This window comes from Anarhichas minor, unplaced genomic scaffold, assembly GCF_050575085.1.
Source record: "Anarhichas minor isolate MPS153535 unplaced genomic scaffold, ASM5057508v1 ptg000062l, whole genome shotgun sequence".
In the NCBI taxonomy this organism is placed as follows: Eukaryota; Metazoa; Chordata; class Actinopteri; order Perciformes; family Anarhichadidae; genus Anarhichas; species Anarhichas minor.
This window is the reverse complement of record NW_027466508.1, coordinates 3,430,682-3,440,287: the sequence shown is the minus strand read 5'-3', so window position 1 is coordinate 3,440,287 and position 9,606 is coordinate 3,430,682. Positions and strand designations below refer to the sequence as shown.

At 39.5% G+C, this 9,606-nt stretch overlaps 1 protein-coding gene across 1 annotated transcript; it reads left to right on the top strand.

The window, feature by feature from the left end:
* The first annotated feature begins 2,001 nt into the window (after positions 1–2,001).
* Positions 2,002–6,014, top strand: scamp5b (secretory carrier membrane protein 5b). Its single transcript, XM_076077603.1, has 6 exons — positions 2,002–2,008; positions 2,094–2,219; positions 3,654–3,810; positions 4,379–4,480; positions 5,326–5,443; positions 5,835–6,014. The coding sequence occupies exons 1-6, from the start codon at positions 2,002–2,004 to the stop codon at positions 6,012–6,014; spliced, it is 690 nt and encodes a 229-aa protein (XP_075933718.1).
* Positions 6,015–9,606: the final 3,592 nt, after the last annotated feature.

Sequence of the window (9,606 nt, the reverse complement as noted above, 5' to 3'; positions counted from 1 at the left end):
GTAGTGTGCAGTTAAACGCCACATTACCTCCACCGGTGCGCCAGGTTCAGCACCATGGACAGAGAGCAAAACCCTGATTGGTTAAAAAAAAAAACAACGTCAAGGATTAGGGTAATCTGCCTATTGGTCTGAATCAAAGTGACAGCAGACTCACGCACGGTGATTGGTGGAGGGTCGGGATAGCTAGGGATTTATTGCTCTGGTTTTAAAGAAGAAAGTATTATAATAGTCTATTAGTTTGCTTGCAGATATCGTCCGATCGGCAGTCCTTCTCTGTTCCTCACGCAGCTTGAAGCTTCCATTGGAGACGGTGCATTGTAAACAGAGAAGCTCTGCTCTCTGGAGGAGGTAAGCAGATTACGTTTCCTGTGGAATCCGTAATTCCTGGCTGTGACCAGCTCTCTGTCAAAATACCCAACCGCCTTTGCACATTAGTGGATATTGCTGCTCATTTCATCCAGTGGAGTGGAGCTTGCGAGTGATTGCAACAACCGCGTGTGACCGGTCTCCCGGGGTTTGTGTTGGCGTTTACTGGTGGTTTCACTAAAACCGGAAGGATTCCGTCGTTAAACTCTTACTACGGAGTCAGTGCCTGGAGGGCTCACATATTAAATCCCCCGGCAGAACGTCTGTACGGCGACGCTTAGCTACGGCACCCTCTATTAAACACCTTCTTCCCATAAAGTAGGGTATAAAGTAGCCGATGCATTGGTTGATGGTCTAACCTCTAGTTTATTCTTATTATATGCAAACATAATTCCACATCGGGTTACGTTCCGGGAACCGCATTATCGTTTCCGAAAAGTTAATATTTCTTTATTCTTTGTTCTTCACCTGGCTTCCACAAAAGTGGATCAAGCATGACTGACTATGCTTCCAGTGCTTCTGAGGTGTAAATCGAACATCAGCACCCAAACAGCATACATCCAAAAACCTATTCTCAGTCTAGTTTGTTCATCTTGTGGTGGCAGCAGAATCCTTTTCTCCTCAACTTCCACCTTCTGATCAGCAATATCCAGAGCCAGCCCTGACCTCATGGGGCCCTAAGCAAAATTCTGCTAGGGGGCCCTCCTGACCTATGAGCCATGTAAACTATTTCCCACACAGTCACACCTGATACCCCAGTGCTCCCAATACAATCCTCCCTCCTTTAAAACTGTTTGTTCCATCTGTCAGTCTAAGGTAGACCTATACAGAACAGAATGAGGTAACAATATTTATTGAAGAGATTATTATGATTATGATATTGTTGATTATGATTATTTATTACAGAGCTTTGGCTCTACTGACAAGTGTTGGCATAGCACCTGTAAATTATAGGTAACAATAAGAAATGAATATCCACCGGTCTCTCTAAGGCAGTCAAGGTGCCATTCCGCCTGTCAGCCCACTGTTAACAGCAACGCTGCCACAACAACAACTACAACAATATCTACTTTTTCATGCACTTCTCATATTAATAGAACACAAGTATCAAACAATATCATTTTTCACCAACCCTTAAAATAGCCATATCATGTCAGATGTTTGAATACTCATTTTTTTGTAAATTATATAATCCAAAAGTCATCAGTTTCTCCTCAGAGTTAAGCTGTGTGAAACTTGTCAAGTCAACTTCATTGACTTGAGGAAGAGGAACACCTTGTCGCATGTGTAGGCTATAGATTGATTGCATAATTAACAGGAGGCAAAGTCAGCAGCGTATATGCTTCCGTTCACACAATTATTTAATTCAATCTGAATAACAAAAAAAGGGAATTTCATTATTTTGTGGGCATCAAAAAAACAAAATATTTGAAGGTTCTCTAAAGGTTTTGTAAAAGCACCCTTCAGGACACATTCCCTGAAGGTTAACTGTTTGCTCGGTGGGTTATACAAAGGCTACAGAAATAAGTCAGTGTACCAACAACTACGTCCTAACCTCCACTTTCTTCTTATTTGACAGGCTCAAGAGACTGAAGAAGGAGTAAATCTAAACAGCAAACGCCACACTTTATCCCCATGGCAGGTCAGAGATTATGAAGCAATACTTTATTATAAAGCAATCACCATAACCAAGCTGCTATGTCTAACTGTCTAACTGGAATTATTTGTCTCAGAGGCCAACTTCCCCCCACTGCCGGGATTCATTCCACTCAAGCCATGCTTCTACCAGGACTTTGATGAGATCCCTGAACACCACCGCAGCATGTGCAAGAAAATGTACCACCTGTGGATATGTGAGTGGCTTACAGTGAGGTTGTATTGTTATAATAGTCGTATGGGATTTCCTGTTGCATTATCCCTGCATCAGGCTGCCATTTCAACTTTGGAGCTTACATTTTAACTATGAAACTTTAAACTTTAGACTTTTCATGCTTGACTCTAAAATAGAACAACAGAAGCCAGCGTTTTCCAGGAGTTTCCATGAATTGTGTTCACCTCTGTGGTTAATAAGAACTATGTAACAGAAGGGCAATGGTTTGGAAGGGTCCCTTTGCTCCAAAAATATATTCTTTTTATTGGCTGTGACTGTGTTATTCTGACTGGTTTATTTGCTAATGAGTCATAGCGCTGACCAGATGGCCTTGGTTTGAGCAGAGCAGTTAACATTGAGATTGTGTTAAACAATTTCAGCCAGAGGCACTTTCATCAAAGTTTATTACACCATAAACAAGCGGGACAATGATGTTTGTGATATTGCTCTGGTCTGGAAGCTCCCTGCCCGTCCATGAAGGCATGCATGGTAGAGTGCAGGGAGTAACTCAAAGCTGCTGCAACATTTATGTAGGTGCCGTGACACTGGCGGTTAGGAGTGGGGCAATGAGCCAATGTACAGTATATAGTAACAAAAGATAATGGAAACAAAAGTGAAGCTGTGGTGTCAAAGCATACAACCGATTTTGGCCAAATATAGCAAAGTGCAGAGGGGCCTCTCCACTCCAATTTACCTGCTGTAAACCACAGCAGATTATGATTGTGTTTGAAGTGCCCAGTCAACAAAACAAAAGATGTTTTTCATTTGAAATAATAATTTATACACAACAAAAAAATATATATATCTGTTACTCTAAACTAGCGACTAAACTCTCTTCTCTCTGCAGGTGTTGTCTTAATAAGTAAACAATAAACATAAGCAGGTATTCAAACTCCCAATCTGCTTTTGGATGTGCTGTTAATCTCTTTTCCTGCACCAATCTTCTGTATGCATGGCATGCGCATTATTTGCATACTTGCATGTTAGTCAGCATGCAATTTCTTCCTTCTCATTTCCTGTGTAGAAATAATTTGAAGTGTTAACTGTGTTCCTTAATCACTGTCATGTTGCAGCTGTGTTTGGCCTCATCATTCTCTCGTAAACAAAAAATTTGAAGTTTAGAGAAGAAAGATGGGACCAAAGCACAGAGCTACAATTAGACCCAAGTGCAACTTCAGCGGGGAGTACTGTAGCCTCATAACATTACTGAGAATTAAAAGAGAAGGAGGCCCGAAAAAAGGCTAATCAGGAAACGCAAGCCATTTTGTAACTCAAGCATTGCAATTACATATGTCACTTTACATTAATTCTGTCTGCTTTCATATCCACATATCAACCCTTTTTCAAACACTTTTCTGCATGTTCATGTCTGCACACCGAATGTAACAGTGTGTAACAGTCTGTTTTGGTCTTACAGTGAATAGTGCTACTCTTGCTGTGAATCTCATTGGCTGCTTTGCTTGGATGTTTGGGGGAGGTGGCGTGACCAACTTTGGACTGGCAATCATCTGGCTAATCATGTTCACTCCTTGCTCTTATGTCTGCTGGTTCAGGCCCCTCTACAAGGCCTTCAAGTAAGTCAAATAGGAAAGAGTAACATGATATCAATATTGTTTAGTCAGTACTCCAGCGGTAACTCATTATAAAGTTCTGTTTTGTAGTTGCATTTTTCTGGCAAAGCTGTCGTAGTTGTTTAACACAATAATAACCTTATACATAACACATATACCGTACTAATAATGGGCTAATGTGTTATATTGCAATACAATGTAGCGTAAAATATCTTCTTAAATCATTCCTTTATCTTCTGGGCCTATGCTATCTCCTTCTTGACGAGTGTCCTGAGTCATGGACAGCCAACGTTTTGTCTAGTACAGTAGATGATGCCCTGATGCAAAATGTGGGTCTTACCCGCCTCTCTGGTGAAGATCAAACCAGACATTACTCCTCATGGTGCAGAGTGGGAATGACCTATTATCACCCTGTAGGCTTGAATGCCTTCAAACCAAATGTATAGATAACATGAATAACATCATGTAAGATGCAACATGCACATTAAATATTAGATGTATAGTAGTGAAACAATTTTTATGCACATGTAAATATGTCTTGATCATCTTTTTCTTTTCTTTTTTTACCTAGGAGCGACAGCTCCTTCAACTTCATGCAGTTCTTTTTTGTGTTCATGGCCCAAGTTGGCATCAGCATCATCCAATGCATAGGCATCCCTGGATGGGGAGTATGGTGAGAGTCACAGATTGAAAATGCATTCCAAATATTTCTCTTACATAGTTTTTAAATAGCAGATATTTTGCATGTTCATCAATCTTTCATTAAAATTATTCAATTTTATGTTGAGTCTTCACTTAAGAAAATAATTTACTAAAGTAAGACTTGACAAACTCTAAAGTGAGTGCCATTACAATAAGATACAGAAACTCATACTTAGAGTCTAACGCAACTCAAATACCAGAGCCATTGTTGACGTTTAGATGTTTCCACAAGCGTTTATATTTGATTGATTCATTGTTATGCACGAATTAACATTAAGTATCAGAAGTTGTTTTAATCAAACTACAAAATCTACTTTGAATGAAACATTTGGAGGTCAAGCAATACGTCCTGTCAGGAGGACTATATATATTTTTTAAAGACCTTGTGCGCTGCTTTCATTAACACGAGAGGGATGAAACACCAGAAATTGCCCTCATATAACTTTTATGATAGTCCTGTTATTAGATTCTGAGAGGCTGTTAAAGAGATCCTCAAAATGTCACCTCACTCAGGCTGATGATCAGAAATTAATATTATGACAGCCTCCATTAAGTTTGTGAATGTCACCATGTGCAACTGGATATTCTCATGTATGAGCTGTAAAACTTTTAAACTTTATATTGCAGTACTTAAAGTCCACAAAAAGTACCGGCATTTAACATCCAGATGTTCAGTGGTGGTATCATAATGAGGAACACCAAACAATCCAATAACAGATCATTATGGTTGATGTTGTGTTCATAATCAAAAATGAATCTTCTTCTTTTTGTGTGTGTGTGTGTGTGTGTGTTAATGGTCATCTGTGTCTTTTTCAGCGGTTGGTTGGCTACCCTGTCCTTCTTTAGCTATAATATTTTGATTGCGCTCATCATGTTGGTCCCTACTATCATGTTCACTGCAGTGGCCTCACTGTCCTTCTTTGCACTCACCAGGGTAAGAATTTAACTTGGTGCATTTATACAAAGGGAAATGTAGACAGGCAACTTCTTTGAATACATTTTCTGTCATTGTCACTTTTATGATGCCTTTTGCCAAAAGTAGCAGATTATTAAAATGATTGTGGTAGAAAATAACGTTACAGGATTTGAGATATCAACAAAGTAGCATTGTTAGGTTTATAATTATAAATGCCAGAATTACATTAAATCCTTTACTGTCCCTGAAAAAACAGTATTTCCCAAACAGATTCACTGATTTGGGAATATAGTTGCAAAACTCTAAAAAACAAATCTATGAGATAACATTAGCTAAAGTAATGAAAACCTCTTACCTTCCACGCGTGAAGGCTTGTTGATGATAACTTGTGAAAGCGCCTTGCCTACAGATCCATAATTACTACCGTGGCAGTGGGGCCAGCATGTCCAAAGCTCAGGAGGAATGGACCACGGGAGCCTGGAAAAACCCTCAAGTCCAGGCAGCGGCCCAGCAGGCAGCCATGGGGGCAGCTGCTGGAGCCATGCAGGAGCAGCACTCCAGCCCACAATATAGCGACAACCAGATGTAGCCTCTTCAAGACAGAGCTGTCAAAGAAATGATGTGACAGTTATGTCAAAGTGAGGTCAACAGGGTTAGGAAAATATTACAATTTCCCACAATTTTGATGATTATTAGGTTAAAAGCACTTGCATATTTTAACATATCCAGTTTTTCCATTTTGGACAAATCACTGATAAAGCAGAATTGTCAGTAATTTCATCATTTTGCAAACAAAAAAGCTCTGAACATCTGTGGGTTGCTGGTTTTCGTCTTCCTGTATTAAAGGGCATGCTGATTATTTGTAGTTTTATATCATTTCATGTGTTTTTTTCTGTTTGGGAAGTTGGAATGAAACTAGTTTTGAATGTGTGTTACTTTAGTGGCTATGAGAGAGCTGTGTGTTGTGTTGACCTGCAATTTTTAGCAATTTTTACAGAAGAAAGTAAACTGATTATTTTTGATGTACAATAACTTTTGTTGTGATGAAGATTCAATTATTTAGTATTATCTTATGTATTTACCAATGCACCATTATAATGATACATTGTTGAGGGTGTAAAGTCACTTTAGTTTCTCTTGTATTTTGAATTCAAAGGTAAACCAAAGATCCTATATTACTGTACCTCTAGTTTAAATCATACTTCTTTATGTGAGCTCAGCAGTATTTCACCATATTTCTATACAGATGCACTGTAATGTTGAATAGAAGTCTGTCTGAGTCACAATAAGAAACAGTATTATTGCAAGACTTCAGCTGGAACAAAACAACATAAAATTCATACTTACTTGATACTGACTCTGTGATGTACTTGGCTCTTCCTGTTGACATTTATATTTGCTCTTAAAACATCACTTTTACATCACAGAAGAATTACCTCAGGGTTAATGGCTCTATTTAAATTAAGCACAAAACAAGTGAAATATCGGACCCATGTGATGTATGTCAATGACAACTTCTCTCCTGCAGTGTGGCTATTTGACCACAGAGAGGCGCTGATGGTTTTTAGTATGAAATAAAAAGCTCCAACATTTACAGATTACCTTCATTTATCCTTCACAGATCATATTCTATATTTATGATACACCCTTCTATTTCCTGATTCTCTCTTCCTTTGTGTCAGTCCCTCCACGCTGCCTTCTCACTCTCCCTCCCCATCACACAGAATGAGTTCTATATGGAAATCAAGGTGTTATATCGTTGTAATATCAAGTATTGTGTTATTTTGCGCTGTTCTTTAGTAGTATTCTGAATCACATTGACATGGTTACACATATGGTAATTTGACGTTGCTGGGGACCTGTTGGGTGCTAAGCAGCTCTACGAGAGCAGGCGGGTGTTAAAAAGCTTGCTCAAAGGTACCTCAAGGAGAGTTGGTAGTGAATAGCAGATCATCGCTAACTCACCAAGCTGGACTTTTAAACAGCATATATATATATATATATAAATAAATATATATAGTTTCTCTCTGACCTCTGGTAACTATACCACCATTGTAATGCACATGCCTTCATGCTTAGGCTGAGATCAGGGATCTTATTGAAAACCCTTATTGTTCACATATAATCTTGAGACGAGCTGCTAAGGTTAAGACTGCGAACAGTTCACTGTTTTATTATTGTGCCGTTACTCAAGGAGGTTGGTTTTCATGGAGGCTCTTTGTTCCTTGTTTGAGTATTTTGTTATATTTGCCCCATTTAATCAAGACATTGTACTCAATCATTAAAATGTGATTTTGAATAGTTTCCAACACATTACACACAGCAAATGATACTGCAGCCATATCTAAATATAAGTAAGAGGGACATTCTTTGCCTTCAGGTGGTAGTGTTGGTTCTCTGTAGTTGTCTCATGGTCACACTGATTGTCCACCAGGGGCACTATATGACCTTTTTTCCCCTCTTGTCAGTGACCTATTTATATAATCTGTAGAAGTGCATAATATATCTGTGATACTAGTGATTGATACTACTTGCCTGATTCAAATTTAGTTTTTAAAACTTACACGAGGGCAAACACAATTTCCCCCATGACATCCTGTGAGCAGGTGACCATTCAAAATACACTTTAAATGGATTTATCTTCCCCACAGTCTGCCTCTCCCTGTGCTGTGAGAGTGATAGAATTACTCTGTGGAGAGGGGAATTAAATTATACAGCGATATATATATATACCCAGAGGACCCACCCGCAGCCACCAACAAACGCTGTAATTGCTATACACATGGAAATCTCTTCTGACAAGTGGTGACAGCAAAGACTTGTGCCTTCAGGTATACAGGACTGGTTGACAGCAACAGAATATAATCATTGATTCGTAACAAATCAAGACTGCACAGATGCTTTTCATTTTTGAATTAAATTATGTCCACTTGTAAAACACGGGTGTAAAATCATTCAACTGCATGCCGCTCATCAATTAAATCTGGCTGGGACAAACAAATGCAGATCTGATAAAAATTTCTTGCTGATTGTATGCTATTGGTTGTTGAGGCAATGTCACAACCAGTTAATCTGGCTTTTGATTTATGATCTCCATACAAGCCAAAATATAAGCCAAGATACTCTTGAGCATCCTTTATGATGCGTTATAGCCCCTACCTGTGTTGGGGGTACCAGTCAGGTAAAGATTGTCAGCTGTTGCTGTTGTTTGCACCGTTAGTGCTTTTCCCACTGTTAGCTGCGAGCTGCCGGCTCAGTTGTCGCCATGTTGAGAGCCCTGTAGAGAGCCCTGTAGAGGCACCAGGTATGCTCTCAATTTAAAATTTAGCACCTTTAAAGTTGGGGTAAGCAACTTTGGAGAAAGCAGCAAGAGTAAGCTCGATTTTGAAAGTATCCAACTGAAGAAATCCCTGCCCCTCACTTCAGACCTTCCTCCAAAGCTACTCCATCAAAACACATGAACGTGCACTGCCTGACTACTGCTGGAGGGCGAGTCCACGAGAGAGTGTTGGGGAGAGGAGCTGTCATTACTGTCAGGATGTAAAGACAATTTCAACAAATATAAGAAGAAATACTTCTAAAATAAATTGCCTGTCCTAGTCTTAATGCAACATTAACACCAATAATAATGATCTGATACACAACTCTTCCTCACTATCAGTCAACAGGAGAGAACATAGAGGTTGGAGGAAGGAAGGAGGAGGTGAGGTCCACATAAAGGGCACAGTATGACCTGTTGATGGAGCACAGAGGGCCTTTGTTTGATTTCTCAGGAGAGATGGAGATAGAGTGCCCTTTCAGGCTGTTAAACACACACACCTTACCATCTGGACAAAGCTACACAGACGTAAAGTCATGCACTCACACAGGCATGCATTTATGCCTGTGTATCACACACAGATGCACATGTGCACATGGAGCTGGGGTCCCACCACCCAACATATATCTTATAAAACTGTTTTTTGAGACCCTCTCAGACTTCCTGCGGATGAAATGTAACAGATTTGAGATGAGGAAAAAGGCTAGGTAGGTAGCTCTCTGCTAAACATGGTAATTCAAACAGTGATAGAAATAAATCTCATTGGCCATTTTGCCATTCACTGTAGGCTACCTGTTGAGACTTTCCTTTTTTGGTCTATAGGGGAGGCAAAGTTGACTAAGACGAATAGTGAGCACATGAC